At 36.9% G+C, this 25,774-nt stretch overlaps 2 protein-coding genes across 4 annotated transcripts in view; one reads left to right on the forward strand and one right to left on the reverse strand.

Annotated features, from left to right (window-relative positions):
* Positions 1-13,817, forward strand: part of LOC309620966 (endogenous retrovirus group K member 7 Env polyprotein-like) — a gene marked incomplete at its 5' end in the record, with an annotated part of 67,436 nt that extends 53,619 nt beyond the window's left edge. The window contains one exon of the mRNA XM_082377799.1: positions 1,028-13,817. Coding sequence (XP_082233925.1) covers positions 1,028-2,159 — 1,132 coding nt within the window. The 3' untranslated portion in view covers positions 2,160-13,817. The remainder of the gene's footprint in view (positions 1-1,027) is intronic.
* LOC309620104 (uncharacterized protein) overlaps positions 1-25,774 on the reverse strand; it is a 554,572-nt gene that overhangs the window by 107,800 nt on the left and 420,998 nt on the right. The window lies entirely within an intron of this gene.

Below are 25,774 nucleotides of genomic sequence, written 5' to 3' on the forward strand. Positions count from 1 at the left end.
TTCAGCTACTGTACTCTATGTTGTCCACTCGGGGCGTTAAGGTTACGCATAAACAGCTTGATCGTTTTCTTCATTTTGTGCAGGAAATTTGTCCATGGTTCCCAGAAGGAGGAACTATTAATATTCAAACATGGGAAAAAATAGGTCAGCAATTGAAAACTTTCTATTCTCTTCATGGACCTTCTAAGGTTCCTATAGATACTTTTTCACTTTGTAATTTGATAAGGGACTATCTTGACCCAACTCATGAGATTCAGAAGTTATTCAAAGCAGCATCTTTACACCGCTCTCCTTCTGCTCCTCAGTTACAAAATTTGTCTGAGGAACCTGAGCCTGTCTCTCCTGCTGCGCCTCCCTTGTTGGCGAACATGCCATCTTCAGAGTCCCTGGAGGATGATGATGAATTATCCTCAGAGGATGAGGCTGAATTGGAGGAAGAGGCTGCACGATATCACAATCCTGATTTTGATGATGGCATTTTTGCAGCCCTTAAGAATGCACCTGCGGGATCTGAAAACTTCCCTATATTAGATAAAACTTCATTTACTGCTCTAGCCCAAGCTTTAACTTGGGTAAAACATTTACATGATGTTACTCAAGATGCTTCCCTAGCCCCTGTTGCGCATTCTTCTGGTTTTTCCTTGCCAGCGAAAGTTCCTGATGAGCCGCCCTCAGTGGCTCAGGGGGTCTATGTCTGTTTCTTCCACTTCCTCTCTGCCTGTGAGTCTTTCTTCTCCACTTCAAACTGCTTTATTTCAAGCTTCTAAGCAGGGGGAAGATATATCTTCTTTGGGGTTTAAAATAAAGATGGGGGAATATACCACAACCCCGCACAATTCATTGCGACGTTCTTTACATACTTTAAACTTTTTGAATGTAGATAAGCAAGGACAGCTGCAGAAAGATTTTGGCATCCTCGTGCCTTGCCTTTTGCTGAAGTCCGTTGGCGGGATCCTCTTACTAATCAATGGAATGGTCCAGATCCTGTACTAATATGGGGACAAGGGCATGTTTGTGTGTTTCCTAGGGACGCTGAGGATCCTCCTTGGGTGCCTGAGCGCCTGGTGAGATTCTATGGATCCGGACCAAATGGAGAACTCCCTTCCCTGCATTATGGATCCAGACCTGATGGTGAATTCCCTCCCCCGCCATATGAAGAGAATGGGAGTCGACAACATCCTATTAGGAACTTAACCACTTTTGTTATGGCTTGTGTTCTATCACCCTATGCTATTCTTACTGGTTCTGTGTACGTTTTCCAAAAAAAAGGGTTTTATGACATACGTTGTGATCATTGTAATTTGACAAATTGTATAACCATGGGGGAGTCCAATCGGGGATTTCTTCTTGTTCATCAGCCTCCCTTTGTTATGCTCCCTGTAAATGTTACAGGTCCTTGGTATTCTAATTCAGGTTTGCAGGTCATACATGAACTTTCCCTTCTTTTACAACAGCAGAAACGATTTTGGGGGCTACTTATAGCTGGAATTACAGCGCTCATTGCAGTTATCGCTTCTGTAGCTGCTTCCGCTACTGCGCTGACTCAAAGTATCCATACTGCCACATTTGTGAATAACTTAGCCACTAATGTCTCTAATGCTTTGGGAACTCAGGAATCTATTGATAGAAAATTAGAAAGTCGTGTTAATGCATTGGAAGAAGTTGCTCTTATTCTTGGAGACCAATCAGCTGCTTTAAAAACTGCCTTTTCTATGCGTTGTCATGCAGAATTTTCTGCAATCTGTGTAACCTCTAAGTCATATAATCATTCGCAATGGCCTTGGCCTCAGATTAAGAATCATTTATTGGGAATTTGGTCTCATTCCAATCTATCCCTTGATATTGTTCGCTTACATGAGGATATCACAAATATCCAGCATGCAGCTCCCCTAGACGTAAATCCAGTGGAAATTACTCGAGACATATTTACCCAGATTACACGTACTTTTGCCCCGAGTTCTCTTATTAACCTCCTTTATCCTATAATTGTTATTGGTATTTTAATATTATTGTGTATTTGTTGTTTTCCAGTCCTCCTGCGAACTGGCTTACGAGCAATTGCAGAACTCCAAGTCGGACTCTACCACCTCACATTAAAAAATAAGGAAGGGGGAAATGTCGGGAACCAGCTGCAAGCTGACACAGTCATTGCAGCTTAAAGCATGGCAAAGTCCTGCTTAATTCCTGACAGGACCCGAAAGAGTTATTAGAGAAGATATGAGTCTTGGCCCGTGAGGTTGCTTGCGGTTTCTCTAACTATAGTTTGTCCTTGGCATATTTTGGTAATCACAGTCTGTTCTCACGCATGTTTAAATTCTGGTTCGCAGTATGTTTTGTACTATAACTTCAACATTAAGGAAATACTGTCTGATGATTCTGTCTTGTGATTTTAACAAAAACATGTATTGCCTACTGCAATCTATAGAAAGGGTTTTGATGGGAAATAAAGTGTGTGTGTGCTTGTACACCACCCTCCTGACCCCGTCTCTTCTTAATCCCCTCACCTGCTCTCAGGACTTGTTCCTCAGTCTAACAGCGACTGACAATGCAATTTCCCCTGTCTATATTCAGCCTTACTTCTGAAGGGGAGCAGAATATGTCACCCCAAAATATGCCTCTTTGGCATTAGCATTATCTTGAACTGGTTATTTTTAAGAAACAGCAGATACAAGAAAAGCTCTGAAAACTGAATTCAAATAGCCTTTTGCAAGGGACATTTACATTTGTAAAGAAAATAGCCATTTGTAAGGGTGTCTCCCTCTCTGTACTAGAAAGAGGGTTTGATTAAATCTCTAGAAACTTATCAGTGGAAAGGCAGGGACTTAAATCTGCATAACGAACTGACCCTTGTTTACTGTGCATTGTTTGATAGCCTACCATAACTGCCCCCCCATCCCCCCCAACATCTTTCATCTCCAGCTGAAGTTCATTCTTAAGGTGGTAGCTTGGACCATTTGAGGCTTTACTCTGTTTTCCTGGGTCTCTCCCATGTGTACTGGAGGTTTACTTGTTATTAAACTTCTGTTTGTTTTCTCCTGTTTTATTACAGGGGTGTCTCAGCCAAGAACCTAGAAGGGTAGAGGGAAAATTATTTTTCCTCCCCTACACTACCAACAACAGTAAGGGGAGAGGGGAAAAAAATCTATATGAATGCAAAAAATGTTGCCTGCCATATTAGTAAACAAAGGATGTTGCAGCCATCAAGCCATCACATTACAGCTGCCCCCCACAGTGACCCCTGAGGAAACTCAAACTCCATATAGAAACAGGATGCCTGCCACCAGGCAGTCAACCACTGCAGCCACCCTCAACGAGGCACCTGAGGACACTCAGGATGAGAACACACAGCTTACTGGCCCCAGATAGCTGAGGTGTATATCAAAGGAATGATTTCAATGAACCCCAGACTTTTGCATCTTCCTATACAGAGAAAAGCACTAAAATCATTAACCTGAGATGTCTGGTTTTCTCTAACAGTAATCTTTTGATGTTCCAACTACCTGGTCTTTGTTGCAAAAACTCCTATATATCCTGGCTCCTCCCTTACTTCTTTGGAGCAGTCCCTCAGAGCTATCAGAGAGGCTGTGTCCCGGGCTTAAGTCCTCAGTTTTGTCCAAAAAATAAAACATAATTCTCAACTTTTAGGTTGTGCATTTTTTTAGTCAACATCTATATATACCCTATTCCTTATCCCCAAAATTCATGAGTAAGATAAGTCACATCACCTTCCTTAAGGAGAAATGAATGATTGGATAAGAAGAGGTCCCTTTTCCTTCAAGGTCCAGTTCATATGTTATCTCTATACAAAATCTTTCCTGGCCCTTCTACTCTGAAATAACTTTTATCCTTCTTGAATCTTCCTTGCTTAGTATATGTGTCTCTCTTAAAGCACAGACCACATTATTCAAGAAATGATCACTATCATTTATACCTATATAATTTTCACTACATTCATCCACTTATCCAACAATTGTTTCTTGATCACTCTCAATGTATTGGGCAATGTGCCAAGTGCTGGTGAACATGACATAGTTTCTATCCTCCTGGAGCTTAAAAGCTGGTTGGGGAGATGGACGATAATTTCCTCGAGGGAGTAATCTGTATCTGCTTTTTTCTTTGTAGCCCCTAATATTTGCTCAGTAAAAGTTCATGGAATGAATTATAAAATATTAATAAACAGAAACCTCAATTAAATAGAGTTGGTAGACAGGAAGGGGAACTCTCTGGTCCTGTGATGATAGCAGAGCCCAACAGAAAGAAAAATTCTTCTTTGCAGGCAAGGACTCAGCCAATGAAAAGCCATGGACTCTTTGTTTACTCTCCCTTTAAAAAAGCCTCTCCTTCCCTTGCCATGTGGGGGCTTGCAGGTGGCTCACCATGGTTGCAGACCTCAAATTACAATTCTCTGCTGACCCCAAATAAACCCATCTTTGCTGGATAAATACCTGGTAGACTATTTGTTTCAAGGCAACAGAATGAATAGTTTAAGATAAAAGCCACTACTTGACTCAGTACTGGGAGTCAAAATAAAAGCAAACATACTTTCTCTATTAGAAGTGTCATATTTTAAATTAATAAGTACTCAAATTATACTTGAAGTATTTGAAATACTAGTGATTCCGCAGAACGTGTTCACATACAAAATATGAAGTGCTAATAAACACAACTAAATACCATTAATATAATGACATTTGTACACAAACAAAGCATTTGATGTAATAATTCCTAGTCAGAACCAGCTGGCACAATCTTACAGATAAAAAGACATCAGCATCCAAACAGATGAGGAAATCATTGAATAAACCACTGCATTATTAGCTCGCAGACAAGTCCAACAGTCTGAGCAGTCTCATGAGTCACAACTTGCAGCAAAACAAATCTATTAGGTAATTGTTGAAGTAAAAATCTTGCCCAGTGTTGTAAAAATTTAGGGTAGATCTCATGCAATATAAAAATACAATTCAAGCTCATTTATTTTCACAATAAAGCATAACCTTGACCACTCAGACATATGATTTACCTAGTACAACTTTTAAAAATGTCCTTTCCTGGACTCCACCTCCAAAGATTCTGGTTGCTTTGGTTGGGGATAAGACTCCAGTATTTGGATTTTATAGGTATGGGGGATTCTTGTGCAAGTGGTCACTGGACCACACAGTATTTGTGAAATACTGTTTTAGATTAAGAATCATTTTCCAGTGCTTGGTTCCACAGCACATATACTAAAAATTGGAACAATACAAAGAAAATTAGCATGGCTCCCTGTACAAGGATGACACGCAAATTCGTGAAGCGGTCCATATTTTTAGAAACAGACTCACAGACATAGAGAACAGACTTGTGGTTGCCAAGGAGGAGCGGGGGGTGGTGGAGGGATGGATTGGCAGTTTGGGATTAGCAGATGCAAACTGTTATATATAGAATGGATAGAAAACAAGGTCCTACTGTAGAGCACAGGGAACTATATTCAATATCCTGTGATAAACCATAATGGAAAAGAATTATGAAAAAGAATGTGCATATATGTATAACTGAATCACTTTGCTGTACAGTAGAAGTTAACACAACACTGTAAAATCAACTATACTTCAATAAAATAAATTTTAAAAAATAATCATTTTCCAGACATCTAGACAGATTAACTTTCTGACAGCTTTTTCTGAACTTAAAATAGACCTCTGTCATATATGGGGAAGGAAAGATAATTTTCCCTCTACCTTTCTAGGTTCTTGGCTGAGACCTCCCTATAATAGGCAGATTAACAGGATAAAGACAAACAGAATTTTAATAACATGTATCCCTCCTGTATACATGGGAGAGACCCAGGAAAACTGAGTAACTCCCTGAAATGCCCCAAGTCACCACCTTAAATACCATCTCAAGCTAAAGACAAAACAAGATGTTGAGGGTGGTAGGAGGGGGGTCCAGTTATAGGAGGTGACCAGGAAGAGCACAGTAAACAAGAGTAAGGTTGTTATGCAGATTTAACTCCTTGCCCTCTGCATTGATAAGAGTTCCTAGAGATTTAAAGTCCTCTTTCTCTTCCTGTTAGAGAGAGAGAGAGAGAGAGAGACACTCTCACAAATGGAGATTTACCTTATAAATGCAAATATCTCTTACAAAAGGATAACTTCTAGTCAGTTTTCAGAGCTTTTCTTATGCCTGCTGTTTCTTAAAAATAATCAGCCTAAAATAATCCTTATGCCAATGAGGCATATTTTGGGGTGACATCCTGTTCCCCTTCACATAAATCTCTGTTCTCTCTTTCACATATGTAAAGATACTGTAAGGGAGTGCCTATCAAACTTGACTATATAATGGAATCACATGCGAATATTTAAAATATACCAATAATTAGACCCCTCAACTCAAATTTTTGATTTAATTGATCTGGGGTGTATCCTGAGAATTAGAATTTTTAAAAATCTCCTCAGATGATTTTTACATGAAACCAAGGTTAAGAATTTTTGATATATTTGAAGTGTTTCTCAGACATTAATATATATAAAAGACCCTGTTAAACAGACTCTGGTTTTGATATGACAGTATAATCTATCTAGAAACTAACCTTCTCACTGATAACAAATATTAACTCCAAAATACCAAAGAAATCCACAGAACAATAAAGAATACACTATCAGAAAATTGTGAAGAGGATTAAAGCAGATTATGGAAGGGAACTGAAACTTGAAGAAACAACAAACAGGTGTGAGTGTTCTTCTTCAACTGTTTTTTTTTCAGCTTTGCCCTGAGAATTGGCCGCAGTACCAGGGTAGCATTAGCACAAGCAATTAAAACTCTGACAGAAACCCTATTATTTTTCTGGCTGGAGGAGCCTGCGTTACCATGCCCAACCTCTAGCAAGTAAGAGAGAGACTCGCAATTCTATGTATAAACATGCTGTTGACTGAAAAAAAATGCACAACTTAAGAGTTGAGAATTATGTTTTATTTGGCGGTCTTTCTGAGGACTCGAGCCTGGGAGGCAGCTTCTCAGATAGCTCTGAGGGACTATAACTATGTTCAGTTAGGTCACACACACAAAAAAAGAATACTCCAAATGAGTGTAAATAGGAAACAACAGCAATTAAAGAAAAAGAATAAAAAGGAACCAAATGAACATTTTAGAACAGAAGAACGCGATATCTTAAAAATTTCACTGGGTGAATTCAACAACAGAGTAACAGAGATGACAAAGGAAAGGGCCAGAGCACTTGAAGACAGATAATAGTAATTATCCAGTCTGAAGAAAAGAGGAAAAAAGAGATTAATTAAGCAACAACAACAACAAAAAAAAACAAAAACAAAAAAACCCAGAGCCTTAGGGACTTGAGGATCCTTGGGCTATCCCAGAGGATAGCCTAGGACAATATGGCTATCATATATCTAATTTGATTCCTAGGATTATAGAAAGAGAGAATGTTGCATTAAAAATGTAGAAATCATGGCTGAAATTTTCCAACATTTAGTGAAAGACAAATTTACAGAATCATGACCAGCAATCTCTGATCATAATAAATTCAAAGAACGCCATACCTAGACACATCATTAGTGAAGTGTTAAAGTAAGACAATCAAGAGAAAAACTTGAAAAAAGATATAGGAAAATAACACTTTACATATAGGAATCAATGATTCAAATGACTGAGGACTTCTTATCAGAAACAATACAAATCAGAACAGAGTACAACAATATTTCTAATGTGATGAAAGAAGGAAAAAAGAAAAACTGTCAATCCAGAATTCTGTATCAAGTGAAAATATTCTATAGAAATAAAAAATTCTTAAAAATCATATAAATGAAAATCAAATCTAAATGTTATTAGCAGACCTGTACTATATGAAACGCTAAAGGAAATTCTGGCTGGAAAAAAAAAAGATACCTGAGAAAAATATGGAATTTCAAGAATGAATGAAGATTATTGGAAATGGTGAATATCAGGGTAAATGATACTCATTTTATCTTAAATAAAAGATATTTTTAAATATATTCATTTTATCTTAAGTTCATTAAAATTCTTTAAAGGTAACATTGTCTCATGAGATTTTCATATATGTCATGTATATGACAGCTATGACATAAAAGACAGCAAGCAGGAGGGGTAAAGAGTAATATTAGTTGGACGTTTCTATATTTTATATGAAGTAGTACAATATTAAACTCTAATAAACTATGAGAGGTTAGGAATAAAGATGGCAATTCCTAGAGCGAGCAACCAGTTAAAAATATAAAGAAATATAACCAAAAAATAATAGATGAAATAAAATTAAATGCCAAATTACTTTAATCATCTGAAATTTGAGAGAAAAGAATGAAAAGGGGGAAAATAGAGATGACAAACATAAAAAATAATAAAATGGTAGTTTTAAATCCAAATGCATAAATAATTAATTAAATGAGTTTTTTAATGCCCCAATTAAAAGGTAGAGATTGTTTGATGCTGTTGCAGAAAGAAAAAAATTCCCTCTACCCTTTCTAGGTTCTTCTGGCTCTTCTAAGAATTAAACTGACATGAGACAGATTAACAGGAGAAAATCAAATTTCATTATATATGTATGGGGGTCCAATAAGAAAAATGAGAATAAAGGACAAGTTAGGCAACTGAGGCTTCTATGCTCTGTGGGAGGAGAAAGGGGGTGGGTAGTGGCTTGGGACTTCATAAGGGAGGAGGTAATTCATATGGAGATGGAAAAACAATGCTTGGTAAGCAAACATTTACTATGCCATGCAGAGACAACAGGACACAGAGAGGACTTTGGTCTCCAGGTCCTGCTGAGTTCCCCCACCACACCTAGTCCATATTCTTTGCAAATCTCTGGTGACAGTACACTTCCTGGACTAGGCCCTTTATCTGAATGTTTTTAATGCAGTTTTATGCAGTCTTCTGTTTCTGAAAAACAACCAGCCTAAGATAACCCTCATGCCAAAGAGACACATTTTCGGGTGGTAATTTTGCTCCCCTGCAATGTAAAAGCAAGAAACAACTACATTCTGACTATAAGAGATACACTTTCACTATAAACACAAAGACACAGGTAGGTTGAAAGTAAATGAGTAGGAAAACATATACAGTTGTCCCTCTATATCCATAAGGGACTAGTTCCATGATCCCCCCATACCAAAATCGGGGGATGCTCAAGTCCCTTATATAAAATCGCATGGTATTTGCACATATGACACGCATCCTCCCATATACTTCAAATCACCTCCAGATTACTTATAATACCCAACACAATGTGAATGTTATGTAAACAGTTGTAAATACAATATATGCTATGTAAATAGTTGTCAGCATGTGGCAAATTCAAGTTTTGCTTTTTGGAATTTTCTGGAATTAAAAAAGAATTTGTATCTGCATTTCGTTGAATCCAAGGATGTGAAACCCATGGATACATAGGACCAACTGTATCATGCAAGCATAAGAAGTCTACAGTGACTACATTATTACCAGATAAAATAGTAAAATAGGTTTTAGGACAAAGAGTGCTACCAGAGATAAAAAGGAACTTTTCATAATGGTCACAGGGAAAATTCAGTAGGAAGACTTAACAGTTATTGTGGTATGTACATAATATAACAAAATTATTCTCAAAATAGATGATGCAAAAATTGATAGAATTAAAGGAAGAAATAAGCATTAACAGAATCACAGTAGAAGATTTCAACACCTTTCTCTCAACAATTGACAGAAAAACCACACCAAAAAATTAGTAAATGCATAGAAGATTCAACCTAGTTTAGCATTTAACCTAATTGCTATGTATACAACATTATACCTAAGTGCAGAATACACATTCTTTCATATTCACATTGTACCTTTACCAAAAGGGACCATATGCTGGCCATAAAGCAAATATCAGTAAAGTTAAAAGGATCAATATATTACAGGGTGTATTCTATGATGACAACAGAATTAAATTAGCAATCCAAAATAACATCTAGGAAAACTCAAATATTTCAAAATTAAACAACAGACAGCTACGTAATTCATGAGTCAAGCAAGAAATCACACACAAAAAAAATCAAAAACATTTTGAGTTAAATGATAATAAAAATAACACATATCAAACTTTTTGGAACACAGCTAAATCAGTGCTTAGAGGTGGTACTTAGAAATGTAAATGCTTACACTGGAAAAGAATAAATATCTAAAATCACTGAAAGAATGTTTTATATTAGGACACTAGTTTAAAAAAAGAGGAAAGTAAACCCAAAACAAGTAGGAAGAAGGAAATAATGAGCATAACTTAGCAAAATAGAAACAGACAATGGAGAAAATTAATACAACCAAAAGCTTGTACTTTAAAAAAAACAAAACTGGCAAACCTTATAGCTAGACTGCTCAAGAAATAAAGAGAAAAAATATAAATCATGAATATCAAAAATAAAAGGCAGGTTATCACTACAGATCCTAAGAAATCAAACCTAAAACAAGATAATATTATAAACAATTTTATTCCAGAAAATGAAACTGTCGGTGAATGCACAAATTATTTGAAATATTCAAAATTCAGAAAATGACTTAAGAATAAAAAACCTGAATGTATCTAGTAAAGAAATATAACTTGTTACCAAAAGCTTCACACAAAGAAAATTCCAGGCCCAGATGGCTTCACTTGTAAATTCTACCAAACATTCAAGGAAGAAATCTTACACACAAATCTTTACAGAAAAATAGAGGAGGATGAAAATCAAAACATTAAACCAGCACAAGTGTGTCACCAAAACCAGACAAAGACATTGTCTTTGACAAACCAATGACCATCCTAAACACAGGTGCAAATAAAATCCAATATATAAAAATGTAATACAACATGACTAAATATGGTTTATCCCAGTAATAAAAGAGGAGCGTAACATTCAACAATTAATCAATGTAAATTAATTATATATTAACAGGATAAAGGAAAACAATATAATCTTGTTAATAGATGTAGCCATTCATGATTAAAATAAAAAACGCTCATAAACATAAGAGTGGAGACAACTCAATAAAGGATATCTATGAAAAAAACCTGTAGCTAATATCTAACATGAAAATTAATGAACTAGGGCTTCCCTGGTGGTGCAGTGGTTAGGAATCTGCCTGCCAATGCAGGGGACATGGGTTTGAGCCCTAGTCTGGGAAGATCCCACATGCCATGGAGCCACTAAGCCTGTGCACCACAACTACTGAGCCTGCACTCTAGAGCCCACGAGCAACAACTACTGAGGCCCACACGCCTAGAGCCTGTGCTCCGCAACAAGAGAAGCCACCGCAATGAGAAGCCCTCGCACCACAACGAGGAGTAGCCCCCGCTCACCACAGCTAGAGAAAGCCCGCGCACAGCAACGAAGACCCAACACAGTCAAAAATAAATAAATAAATTTACCAAAAAAACAAAAAAGAAAATTAATGAACTAAAACGAAATGATTTCCCCATAAAATTGGAATTGAGGCAAAGATGTCCACTTTCACTGTTTGTAGTCATAGAAAATAAATAAATAAATAAAAGACATGAGGATCAGAAAGGAAGATGTGAACCAGACCCTACCACACATGATATGATTGTTAATATAGAAAATTCTAAAAATACTACAGTTTCAACTGTTAGAATTAATAAGTGAACTTGTCAAGATTGCAGGATACAAAGTTAATATAAACGAATAATTTCTATATGTATATACCAGCAGCAAATATTTGGAAAATAAAGTTTCTAAATAATCATTTATAATAGTACCAAAAAAGAAAATATTTAGAATTACTCTAATAAAATATGTCCACAAACTCTTCAATGGAAAATTAAAACATTGCTGAAGAAATTACAGAACACCTAAAGAAATAAGGAGATGTACCTTGTTCATAAATAGGAAGGATCAACATTATTAAGATGTCATTTCTCCCCAAGTTTACCTGTAGAATCAATGTAATCCCAATCAAATTCCCAGGAGTTTTTTATTTATTTTCTGTGGAAATTGACAATGCTAAAATTTATACGAAAATATGAATGACCTAGAAGAGCTGAAGGCCTTTTTTAAAAAGGGATTACCCCCCACTAATTTTAAGACTTATAAAACTATGCAATCAAAAGAGTTTGGTATTTGGGAAATAAAAGATATACATAATAGAATAGAACAGACAATCTAGAAATAGATTCACACATTATGGCCAAGTAATTTTTTTACAAAGATGCCCATCTTCGTAAAAAAAACTGGTTAGGAAAGTCTTTACAACAAATTTTGGCTAGGAAAGTCTTTACAACAAATGATGTTCAGACAACCAGATGAATGTAAGGGAAAACACAATTCCAATCCTACATCTCACAATACACAAAAGTTAACTTGAAATTGATCATAGACCTAAATATAAAACAAACTATAAAATTTCTAGAAGAAAGAATATAAGAAAATCTTCTGAATTTGAGAAGGCTGAGACTCCTTATATAGGATGTAAAAAGCACAAACCAAAAAAAATAAATTTTATAAATTGGACTTTATCAAAATGAAACCTTTTGCTCATTGAAATACACCGTGAAACATAAAGAAACAAAGTAAAGGCAAGCTACAGACTGAGAAAAAATACTCAGGACATATATATCAAACAAAGAACTACTACATAGAATGTATCAAGAAATTTTACAATTCAATAATCAGAAGAATAACAATCCAATAAAAAATGGGCAACAGATTTGAAGAAACACTTAACAAAAGAAGATATATTAATTAAAAATTACTAATGAAAGGCACAGGAAAAGATGTTGAACATCATTACTCGTCAGTGAAATGCAAAGCAAAACCAAAATGAGATATCACTGTATGAACATTAGAACATCCAAATTAAAAAGATTGATGACACTCAGTTTTGATGAAGATGTAAAGCAGTTTCACCTCTCATGTCCAAAAGGTGATAATGTAAAATAATACAACCATTTTACAAAACACACACTTTGCACAAGAGCCACACAATCCCACTCCTAAGTATTTACCCAAGATGAATAAAAACATGTCCACACAAACGTCTAGTGAGTGAATATTTATACTCACTTTATTCATAGTTGCCAAAAAACTGGAAACATCTGAAATATACATCAAATGGTGAATGGATGAACAAATTGTGGTACATTCGTATGATGGAATACTACTTAGCAATATAAAGAAATGAATTACTGATACACACTGCAACACAGATGATTCTCAAATGCATTATGTTAAATAAAAGAAGCCAGATTCAAAATGCTATATACAGTTGACCCTTGAAAAATGTGCGGGTTAGGGGTGCCGACCATCTGCACAGTTGAATGTTTGAGTATAACTGATGGTTGACACCCTATACATGCAGCTCCTTCTCATCCATGGTTCCACATTTGCAGATTCAACCAACTCCAATGGTGTAGTATTGTAGTATTTACTATTGAAAAAAATCCACATATAAGTGGGCCCATGCAGTTCAAATCCATGTTGTTCAAGGGTCAACTGTACTGTATGACCCCATTTTTATGACGTTCTGGAAAGGGTAAAACTGAAGGAGAGATCTGTGGTTTCTGGGGCTTTGGGGTGAGAAAAGAAGATTGAGTAGAAAGAGGCACATGGGAACTTCGTCTATTTTTATTTCTATATAGAAAATATTCTATATTTTCTTTGTGGTAGTAATTATATGATTGTTTACATTTGTCAAAACTATACAGATTAAAATGGTAAATTTAAATGCATGACATTTATTCTATACATAAATTACACTTCAAGAACCTGACTGGGCACGCTCCCTGCATAGTTGGCTGTGTGGCCCAGCCACAGGCAACTGCTTTGGGCCCACCAAAGGTGGGTAGGGCAGGCTCCCCGTGTGGCTGGCTGTGCAGCCCTTTGGTGTTTGACTGCTGCAGTCCCGCTTGTGGGTGGATCAAGCTCCTGAGCTAATAGGCTAAAGGAAGGATTCCAAAATGGTACCTGCCAGCACTGGTGTCAGCACGGTAGACCAAGCTCCCCAAAATGGCTGTCACCAGTGTCTCTGTTCCCAGGGTGAGTCCCAGATGCCTCCTGCCTCTCTGGGAGACTCTCCAAGATCAGCAAATGGGTCTGACCCAGGCTCCTTTCAAACTACTGCCTCTGTACTGGGTCTCAGACCATTTGAGATTTTGTGCATGCTCTGTTTCTTATAGCCCTCTGGGTCCCCCAGAGGAGACATAAGCCCCACTGGCTTTCAAAGCCAGATGTTCTGGTGGCTCATCTTCCTGGTGTAGGACCCCTGGGCTGGAAAGTCCAATGTGGGGCTCAGACCCTTTGCTCCTGAGGGAGGACCTCTGCAGTTGTGCCATCCCTCCCATTTGTGGGTCGCCAACCAAGGGGCACGAGTCCTGAGTAGACCGTGTCTCCACTCCTCCTAGCCATCTTACTGTGGCTCCTTCTTCATATAATTTGTTGTGGAAAACCTTTTCTGCTAGTCTTTAGGTTATTCTCATAAATCGTTGTTCTGTAAATAGCTTTCATTTTGGTGTGCTCATGAGAGCAGGTGAGTTCAGGGTCTTCCCACTCTGCCATCTTGATTCTGCCTCCTCTTCATGTAATTTCTTGATTTTTAAATATATTGTATTAAAATTAGAGAGTTTTAAAAGAAATCTGTGTTTTTATTGTGAAATGACTCATATTGTTTTTGAAAGTCAAGACATAAGTAATGACTAAACCATTAAAAAGGCATTAAGCTAGGTATGAGACGTTTCTTGCTTCATTTAAATTAATACCTCTTTCTCTGGCTCTCTAACTTTGAAGTGAGCCTTTGCTATCCTTATTTATCAAAAATTCCATGGCCACTTGCTCTTTACAGAGTAATGACTGTTATCATATCATTCCAGCCCAGGAGACTATATTTCATACACATGCACATACACACACACACATATCAATGCATCAATTGTACAATATTATATACATATAAACATTTAAATATGTTTGACATTGACATTTATCAGTTACAGTAACACTTACTGATGAAATCAGGCATGGTTATTTTTATCTATTTACATTGATTTTATTTCAAGGAACTATTACCCCAACAGCAAAAAACTATATATAGCAATACCAGGTAAATTCAAGCACGTAAGGGTTTTCTCAGTCATTTTAGGTTTAAAAACAATAATTTGCCATTTTATCCATCCCTCCTTTTCTTCTCCCTAGGATGACATCTCAGTTCTCGAATGCTTGCCTATTGTCAAGGCATATGCGAGACTGGTCTGACCAGTTATTTGGCATCTGCAAATAATGAGATACATCCCATCTTGTATCCAGTCATAAACTCTATTGTATCATCTCCTCATCATAACCAAGAGAGCACATCTACTTCTACCAGCTCAGTGTCATATTTCAGGGTTGTCTGGAAATCCATAAGACATCCCTAAGGTAACAGGATGTGGATTAAAACTCAACTCCCCTCACTTTTAAGATCCCCAAACTTTTGGGGGATTTCGTTTAGTACTTATATTAGAACTAAACCCAAAGGACTGGCGTGTATCTTGGGGTCCCTTCCCAGAGATCCCATCTCCCTTTCTTTCCCATAAATATTGCCCCTCTCCCCAGCTGGTGGGATCCTTAGCCAGTCTTCTCAGGCAGGAACAATTAGTTGTGATTAATCAATGGTATTATTGTAATCTGAAACACATTCTTCCATACCAAACTTTTAAAGCCAGGATCTCAATTCTTGTGGCTCAGAAGTCTCAGCCTATTGCAACTCAAGAGTACTTCCTTTAAAAGTTATATCTTCCACAGGCTTCAAAAGTTTATTTGGAAATCTCAGGATGAACACTGCGCATTTCATTTTCTTACTATTTCTTAGGATGCAATAATGATCTCATGATGAGGACAGTAAGCCCAGCTACCTGGGTTCAGACGGGTAATAAATAAAGGGTATGTGAAGGGAACTTGTGGTTAATATTTTAAAATATTACTCTACCATAAGCATCTCATAAGCATTTCACATTTATGATATTTAAAATAGAACGCTTGATCTGCCCCTTTTCCAAATTGGAATTCCTCCAGTGTTTCCTATTCCAATAAAATACAACAATAAGACATGAAAAAAAGGCAATCAATATTTGATTTTATTTCCTAAATATGTTTTACATCTCTGAATTACTCTCCAACTTCACTACCACAACTCTAGTCCAGGCCAATGCCAACTCTCAGCTCTATTACTAAAAAGAATACTGTGAAAAAAAAAAAAAAGATCAACTAGGTGGATTATGAAGAGTAGTCACAACTTGGAGCAGTGATCTCTATGGAGATCTCTCTCCCTCTCCTCTCCTTCCCCTCTCCCCTCCCCCTTCAACTTTGCTCTAAGGACAGACCTTATTCATGGACCGGGCTGGCAACTAAAACTCCAATAGAAATCACATCAACTTTCCAGAGGAACCAAGGAAAGGAGCCCCAGCAATGTAGAGAGCAAGGAAGAAATGCAGGAGATAGATCCAGAAAAACAGAAACCCCTCATTGTGTACATGGAACCACACAAGTCTCATCATTAACCCTAAACTATCCGCGCATAATACATACCCAAAGCACTGCAGCAAAGGCCAAGAGAACTGAAATTATATTTGAACCACCCATTAAATCTCAGCCTAAACCCTGAAGCAAACACTGAAAATAGAAAGGATTTCTACAATGCAGTAACAAGAAAACAAACATCCCAATAAAAACAGCAAAATATTTGAATAGGCACTTCATGAAAGACATTCAAATGCCCAATAAACACATGAAAAGATGTTAAACATCATTAAATTATCATGGAAGTACAAAGTGAACCACAACAATATACCACTACACAACTTTACAATGGGTAAGACTGAAAAGACTAACAATACCAAGTGTTAGTGAGGGTGGAGCAGTGGGAACTCCCATACACCAGTGATGATCAAATCTCTTTACAAAACATTTTCAGTTTGTTTGTTTGTTTGTTTGTAGAGTTAAACATACATCTACCAGTTAAACATACATCTACCATGCAAATTTGCCATTTCATCTCAAGGTGTTTAACAAAAAAAACCCTGAAAATATATGGCCATACAAAGACAGTGCATAAGTATTCATGCCAGCTTTATTTGATGGCTAAAAAATAGCAGTGGGTGGGGGAAAGCAATGTCCATCAATAGGTGAAGAGATAAACTACAGTATATCCAGACAGTAGAATACCACTCAGCCATAAAAAGGAATTATATATATATATAGTTTATAATACATAACTTTATATATATATATATATAGTTTATTCCTTTACATATATAATTATTATTCCATTTACCAAATATTCTAGAAAGTACAAATTAATCTACAGTGAGAAAAACAGATCTTGTGATTGCCCAGAGATGGGTATAGAGGACGGGTGATCAAACTCTTCATTATCTAGATTGTTATGACTGTTTCATGGTTGAACACATACAAAATTGCACACATTAAACATATGCAATTTTCTGCTTGTCAATAATACCTCACTATAATTGTAAAAAAATAAAACCATAGCAAATACACATGTGTATACACACACAAATATACTATTCAGAATAGGCAAAATATTTGCCAATCCACACTGATTATTATGCACTACAGTGTTATACTTAAGAGTAGGATCTCTAGAATTGTTTGGCCTGGGTGAGAAACCCAACCACTTATTAGCCATGTGGTCTTGGGCAAGTTAGTTACCCTGAGTTTCAGGTTCACTGTTTATAGAATAGGAATAAAAATTTACCTACAAAAAGTAAACGAATATTATCATTGGATTTAATCTAAAAATCACATTTCTTAATATGACATACAAAGACCTACATGGCCTTTCCTCTTCCTATATTTTCAGCCTCTTTTATCACCATTTCACATTTTGCCCCAGGCACATGCCATGTTCTTTTGTCCTTCTGTGCATTAGCACATGCTACAGGTACCTTATCTAAAACATTTAGGATAAGATGTTGTGCAGAATCGAATATTAGATTTTAGGAAGTAACACAGAGCATATAATACATATAACATATTACCTAATGCCCTAGTGGGGTTTGGAGCAGCAACCTCTAATCAAACACATCAATATTTAGGTTTAAAACCATATCCAAATTTAAATGATTACATGTTGGGCAAAGAGGCCATAAAAAGGCTCACATAAGTGCTAGCCACTAGTTTTGCCACTAAATATGTTAAGATCAGTTCAACTTTTACTTACAATTAAGTTTTTAAAATATATTTTCATGGCTTTGGTGATTTCAGAATTTGCTAATAAGAGATTGCCAACCTATCTTTTTGTGTGTGGAGTTACTTTCCCCAGAGGCCTACTCTTCTCACCTCATATTCTCTACCTAGCCTGTCTCGTCCATGCCCAAATTGTCTAGTACAAGCTATATACATATGATCCTAAATTTTTCTTTCTAGCCTGGAATTCTACTCTGCATACACAAGTGTTTACTTGGCATTTCTACATAGAAGTCTTATAGATATCTCCAACTTTTCGTATTCACAATTCTTGATTTTCTTTGCCCACCCTACTCCTCTTCCAATCTTCTTCATCTCAATACATGATACATCTATCCATCCAGTTGCTCAAGCCAAAATCTAGTACCATCTTTGATTTTCCTAGTGGATTAATCCAAAAACCTAAGTGGCATCCCTGATTTCTTAAGTTTTCTTCCAAAGCACTATTCACATAATAGCCAGAGGAACATTTTTAAAACAGATTGAACTGTATCATTCCCTGGCTGAAAACCCTTCAATGAGTGCCTGTTCTCAGGATAAAATCTAATGTCTGTAACATGGACAGTAAGGCCCTACATGTTCTAGTGCCTCCCTGCCTCTTGGATCCCAACTTGCCCTTCAGTCACTATGCCCAAGGCCACTGGCTTTCTTTCTTTTCTTCTATTCCTCACTGGATTAACTCCTATTCATTCTTCCTCTCACCTTAATGGTCACTTCCTCAAGAAACTTTCCTTGAGGGCTTCCCTGGTGGCACAGTGGTTGGGAATCCACCTGCCAATGTAGGGGACAGGGGTTCGAGCCCTGGTCCAGGAGGATCCCACATGCCGCGGAGCAACTAAGCCCGTGCACCACAATTACTGAGCCCGCATGCCACAACTACTGAAGCCCGTGTGCCTAGAGCCTGTGCTCCACAACAAGAGAAGCTACCACAATGAGAAGCCCGTGCACCGCAATGAAGAGTAGCCCCTGCTCGTCACAACTAGAGAAAGCCCGCGAGCAGCAACAAAGACCCAATGCAGCCAAAAATAAGTAAATTAAAAAAAAAAAAAAAACAGAGACTCTCCTTGACATCCCAATATAAATTAGGACCTTGATATAGATATACTCTCTAATGCTTCATCATCCTACAAAGCACATTATCTAAGAGCAAATAATACAAACATTAAGACACCAAAAATATTTACAGTGGTATTTGAAGAGGATCATTTTTCTTTAGAGAACCTTATTGGTGACAAAAAAATTAAATGTACTTTTATTACTGTTTTCAGAAAATTCAGAAAAGAACACGTCAAATCATTTTTAACTTCAGTTTTTCCCTTCAGAAAATGTGGAGCTATGCATTTGGGAAGGGATTAAAGTTGTAATTAAAATGATGGATAAAAGATTAATGGATAAAGTAGGAAAAAGAAAAGGAGGGGAAAAAGCAAACTGCTTCAACCCAGATTACTGAGAAATCCAGGGAGCCTTCTCTAGTGCTTGTCAGCTCTTCTCTAAGGGAGAACAGAGACCACTGAATAGTCTCAGAATGCAGTTTAAATCCTTGCTCTGACACTATTTCTGTGACCCTCTACAAAACATTTAACCTATCTGCACCTTACTTTCTTCATCTCTAAAAGAAGGTTGCTATCCGTCTGATCTCTCCTCCCGAAGTTACTGTGAGAACCAGAAAGGATAACAAACGTAAATGTGTTGCTAATTCTAAATTGTAGCAAACTGTAACTTAATCCAATGACTCAAAGTGAGAACATCATAACTGTAATAGCTAACATTAAATATTCTAAATATCTGGCTCTGGGGCAAGAACATCACTAAATATACTGTTATTCTGAGCACATATGGTAAATGAGGTGTCAGTAAACTCTAAAATGTCTCTTCCACTTCTGCCCTGTAGCTGAGAGCCTGTCCCCACTTCCCTGCCTTTCTACCGGCGCAATGACCAGCATAGGGGTATCACAAATGACTCCAGGAGAAGAGCAAAGCTTACAATTTCTTACTTAGTGCAGAAACATGCTAAACATGCTTTTTATGGTTGTTTTTCATAGAATTGTGATAGGATGCTACAGAGATTAGTTTTCTGTTGCTGCTGTAACAAATTAGCTTAAACCAACATCCAGTTATTATGTCACAGTTCTGCAGGATAGAAGTTTGACTTGGGTCTCACTGAGCTAAAATGGAGGCATCAGCAGATCTGTGTTTCCTCCTGGGGAATAGGGGGAAGATTTTGCTGTTGACAAAATACAGTTTCTTGTATTGTGCTTGAGGAACTGAGGTCCCCGTGTCAAAGTTGACTGTTGGCTGTGGGTCGTTCTCAGCTTTTGAAGACCAACCACAAACCTTGGCTTGTGGCCCTTTTTCATTACCTTCAAAGTGGCTCAAGTCCTCATATTTAGAATCTCTCTGACTTTTCCATCTCTTCTGTCTTCAGTGAGGGCAAGTTCTCTCCTTATAAGGGCTCATGTGAATAAGATTGGACCCACATGGATAACCTAGGTAATCTATCTTAAAGTCCATAACCTTAATTATATTTGTTCATTAAATCATATATATGGGCTTCCCTGGTGGCGCAATGGTTGAGAATCTGCCTGCCAATGCAGGGGACACGGGTTCGAGCCCTGGTCTGGGAAGATCCCACATGCCGCGGAGCAACTAAGCCCGTGAGCCACAACTACTGAGCCTGCGCGTCTGGAGCCTGTGCTCCGCAACAAGAGAGGCCGCGACAGTGAAAGGCCCGTGCACCGCGATGAAGAGTGGCCCCCGCTTGCCACAACTAGAGAAAGCCCTCGCACAGAAACGAAGACCCAACACAGCCAAAAATAAATAAATAAATAAATAAATAAATTTATTTAAAAAAAATCATATATATGTACGATTCCACATATATAAAGTCCCTTTTGTCATGTAAGTTAATATATTTATAGGTTCTAGGGATTAAGTGTGGACATATTTACGGAAAATTATTTGTCTACTAGTCTCTGTATTATATGCTTATGAATTTTTCCTACTAAATGGAACATTATTTGAAGTAAAAATACACATATATCTTAATAGATATGTTGATATTGCATGGATGATGGTGACAACAAACACTCAATTTTTTCGTTCATTAAGTCCATTCAAATAGCCTTTATGTGTGAGTGGAGAGGGAGGTGTTGAGAAGAGAAAACATTAAAGACTGGGTCACTTCTCCCAGAAAATTGGGATTGGTCTGTTTTTGGTATTTTGTGATTACTTGTAGGTTCCTAAAATTTGTACTCAAATAAGAAAAATAATAGGAAAGAAACAGAGGACTTGTTGATTCTTTTGATTCAAGAATAACTTTTAAGATTTACTGGTGTGTGGGCTTCCCTGGTGGCGCAGTGGTTGAGAATCTGCCTGCCAATGCAGGGGACACGGGTTCGAGCCCTGGTCTGGGAAGATCCCACATGCCGCGGAGCAACTAAGCCCGTGAGCCGCAACTACTGAGCCTGCGCGTCTGGAGCCTGTGCTCCGCAACAAGAGAGGCCGCGACAGTGAGAGGCCCGCGCACCACGATGAAGAGTGGCCCCCGCTTGCTGCAACTGGAGAAAGCCCTCGCACAGAAACGAAGACCCAACACAGCCATAAATAAATAAATAAATAAATAAAATTTAAAAAAAAAAAAAAGATTTACTGGTGTGTGTACAAGTCACAATTTGAGAAAGAAGCTAAAAGAAAACTTGGAAATAAAGAGATAGACATAAAAGGAACAGAGCTCAAGGAAAATACCTTTGAAGAGAAGTTCCTCAGGCCTGAGATCTAGAACTCAGAATATTTATTAGCAACAATAAAATTGCTCTCTTGGAGCCTAAGTTAATATGATTAATCCATCTGATCAGACCATAAACTCCAAAGATTGTATGCACATTCACAGCAGGGCTCATGTAATGGGGAAACAGCAAACGAAAATAAAAGCATATATCCTGTAAATGATAAAATAGGCCAACTGAATGTGCCTAATCTCTATTACGAGATGGTAAACTCAAGAGAAAATATACTTTACACAATTCAAAAACAGGGAATATCTCTGTAGAGATATTAGGAAAAGAGAATTTGCATGGTTGGTAGTTTTTTAAACACTGTATTTATGGAGCACATTGCTACTGACTTTTACTCTTGTGTTAAAATTTTACACCTGAACAGTTTGTCCCCATTTATTTAGACTTTCAATGTCATTAAGAGAAACTCTCTGTTTTTATTAATTCTTAAATCAAGATATTTAATCTATAAGAATAGCAGTGCCATTCCATTGAACTATTTATATATCCAATTTACATCATGTCATTTTAAAAAGTGATACATTTTTAAATGTATGATTCCATAAAAATATTTCTATTGGAATATGGATTTGAAGCAGAGAAGAAAATAAAAGGACGGGCTTATAGGATAACCTTGGTTGAAAGTCTCCTGCACGATTTTTGGTAATATACATTTGTTGAGAAAAGAACACTTTTAACCAGAGCTTTCAAATATATTACCCTAAGCCAACATCGTCCTCAATGGTGAAAAACTGAAACCATTTCCACTAAGATCAGGAACAAGACAACGTTGCCCACTCTCACCACTATTATTCAACACAGTTTCGGAAGTTTTAGCCACAGCAATCAGAGAAGAAAAAGAAATAAAAGGAATCCAAATCGGAAAAGAAGAAGTAAAGCTGTCACTGTTTGCAGATGACATGATACTATACATAGAGAATCCTAAAGATGCTACCAGAAAACTCCTAGAGCTAATCAATGAATTTGGTAAAGTAGCAGGATACAAAATTAATGCACAGAAGTATCTTGCATTCCTATACACTAATGACGAAAAATCTGAAAGTGAAATTAAGAAAACACTCCCATTTACCATTGCAACAAAAAGAATAAAATATCTAGGAATAAAACTACCTAAGGAGACAAAAGACCTGTATGCAGAAAATTATAAGACACTGATGAAAGAAATTAAAGATGATACAAAGATGGAGAGATATACCATGTTCTTGGATTGGATGAATCAACACTGTGAAAATGACTCTACTACCCAAAGCAATCTACAGATTCCATGCAATCCCTATCAAACTACCACTAGCATTTTTCACAGAACTAGAACAAAAATTTTCACAATTTGTATGGAAACACAAAAGACCCCGAATAGCCAAAGCAATCTTGAGAACGAAAAACGCAGCTGGAGGAATCAGGCTCCCTGACTTCAGACTATACTACAAAGCTACAGTCATCAAGACAGTATGGTACTGGCACAAAAGCAGAAAAATACATCAATGGAACAGGATAGAAAGCCCAGAGATAAACCCACACACATATGGTCACCTTATCTTTGATAAAGAAGGCAAGCATATACAGTGGAGAAAAGACAGCCTCTTCAATAAGTGGTGCTGGGAAAACTGGACAGCTACATGTAAAAGTAAGATATTAGAACACTCCCTAACACCATACACAGAAATAAACTCAAAATGGATTAAAGACCTAAATGTAAGGCCAGACACTATCAAACTCTTAGAGGCAAACATAGGCAGAACACTCTATGACATAAATCACAGCAAGATCCTTTTTGACCCAGCTCCTAGAGAAAGGGAAATAAAAACAAAAATAAACAAATGGACCTAATGAAACTTCAAAGCTTTTGCACAGCAAAGGAAACCATAAACAAGACCAAAAGACAACCCTCAGAATGGGAGAAAATATTTTCAAATGAAGCAACTGACAAAGGATTAATCTCCAAAATTTACAAGCAGCTCATGCAGCTCAATATCAAAAAAACAAATAACCCAATCCAAAAATGGGCAGAAGACCTAAATAGACATTTCTCCAAAGAAGATATACAGATTGCCAACAAATACATGAAAGAATGCTCAATATCATTAATCATTAGAGAAATGCAAATCAACACTACAATGAGATATCATCTCACACCAGTCAGAATGGCCATCATCAAAAAATCTACAAACAATAAATGCTGGAGATGGTGTGGAGAAAAGGGAACACTCTTGCACTGTTGGTGGGAATGTAAATTGATACAGCCACTATGGAGAACAGTATGGAGGTTCCTTAAAAAACTAAAAATAGAACTACCATACGACCCAGCAATCCCACTACTGGGCATATACCCTGATAAAACCATAATTCAAAAAGAGTCATGTACCACAATGTTCATTGCAGCTCTATTTACAATAGCCAGGACATGGAAGCAGCCTAAGCGTCCATCATCGGATGAATGGATAAAGAAGATGTGGCACATATATACAATGGAATATTACTCAGCCATAAAAAGAAATGAAATTGAGTTATTTGTAGTGAGGTGGATGGACCTAGAGACTGTCATACAGAGTGAAGTAAGTCAGAAAGAGAAAAACAAATACCGTATGCTAACACATATATATGGAATCTAAAACAAAAAGGTCATGAAGAACCTAGTGGCAAGATGGGAATAAAGACACAGACCTACTAGAGAATGGACTTGAGGATACGGGGAGGGGGAAGGGTAAGCTGTGACAAAGTGAGAGAGTGGCATGGACATATATACACTACCAAACGTAAAATAGAAAGCTAGTGGGAAACAGCCGCATAGCACAGGTAGATCAGCTCAGTGCTTTGTGACCACCTAGAGGGGTGGGATAGGGAGGGTGGGAGGGAGGGAGATGCAAGAGGGAAGAGCTATGGGGACATATGTATATGTATAACTGATTCACATTGTTATAAAACAGAAACTAACACACCACTGTAAAGCAATTATACTCCAATAAAGATGTTAAAAAATAAATAAAAATAAACAAATAAATATGTAAAACTGTACCCCAAATATATTAGAGAAAACATATAGAGCATATATACTAATTGCCCAGGAAACAGGCCATAAAGTAAGTCCCAATAAATTTCAAAGGATCATTATACAGACCATATTCTTTTACCACAATTCAATTGAGCTCAAGGGGAAAAAAAGGGATTAATATAAAAGACTCAAGAATTTACAGAACTTTTAAATATACTTCTACATACCTCATGGGTCAAAGAAGAAATCATGATGCAAATTGGAAAATCTTTAGATCTGAATGAAAATACTACACATCAAATGAAAATACTACATTTCAAAATTTGTGGAATGCAATGAAGCCAGAGCAAATACATAGAGAAAAGAAAATATAGCCTTAAGTAACATGTGAGAGAAGAAATGCTGAAAATTCATGAGCCAATTATCTAACTTAAGAGTTATAAAATATGAAATCAATTCAAAGAGAATGGAAGAGAACAGAGACAAGGATAGAAATAATGAAATAGAAAATAACGATAAAATCATCAACAGCTACTTCTTTGGGAAGACTAATCAAATAGACAAATCTCTGTCATCAAGAACAAAATATCCACTATGTAAAGGACACATACCTACAAATATAGCAGTTATTAACAAAATGATGATCAGATATTATGATTAACTCAAGGCCTATAAATGTCAAAAGTTATACAAATAAGCAGTTTCCTTGAAAAATATCAACAGTGACAAGAAATAATGGAAACTGAAATATACCTATATGCAAGCATTAAAAAAATTGACCAAGTGGATAAAGA

The sequence above is a fragment of the Balaenoptera borealis genome (assembly GCF_965194805.1).
Source record: "Balaenoptera borealis genome assembly, chromosome: X".
NCBI classification, from domain to species: Eukaryota; Metazoa; Chordata; class Mammalia; order Artiodactyla; family Balaenopteridae; genus Balaenoptera; species Balaenoptera borealis.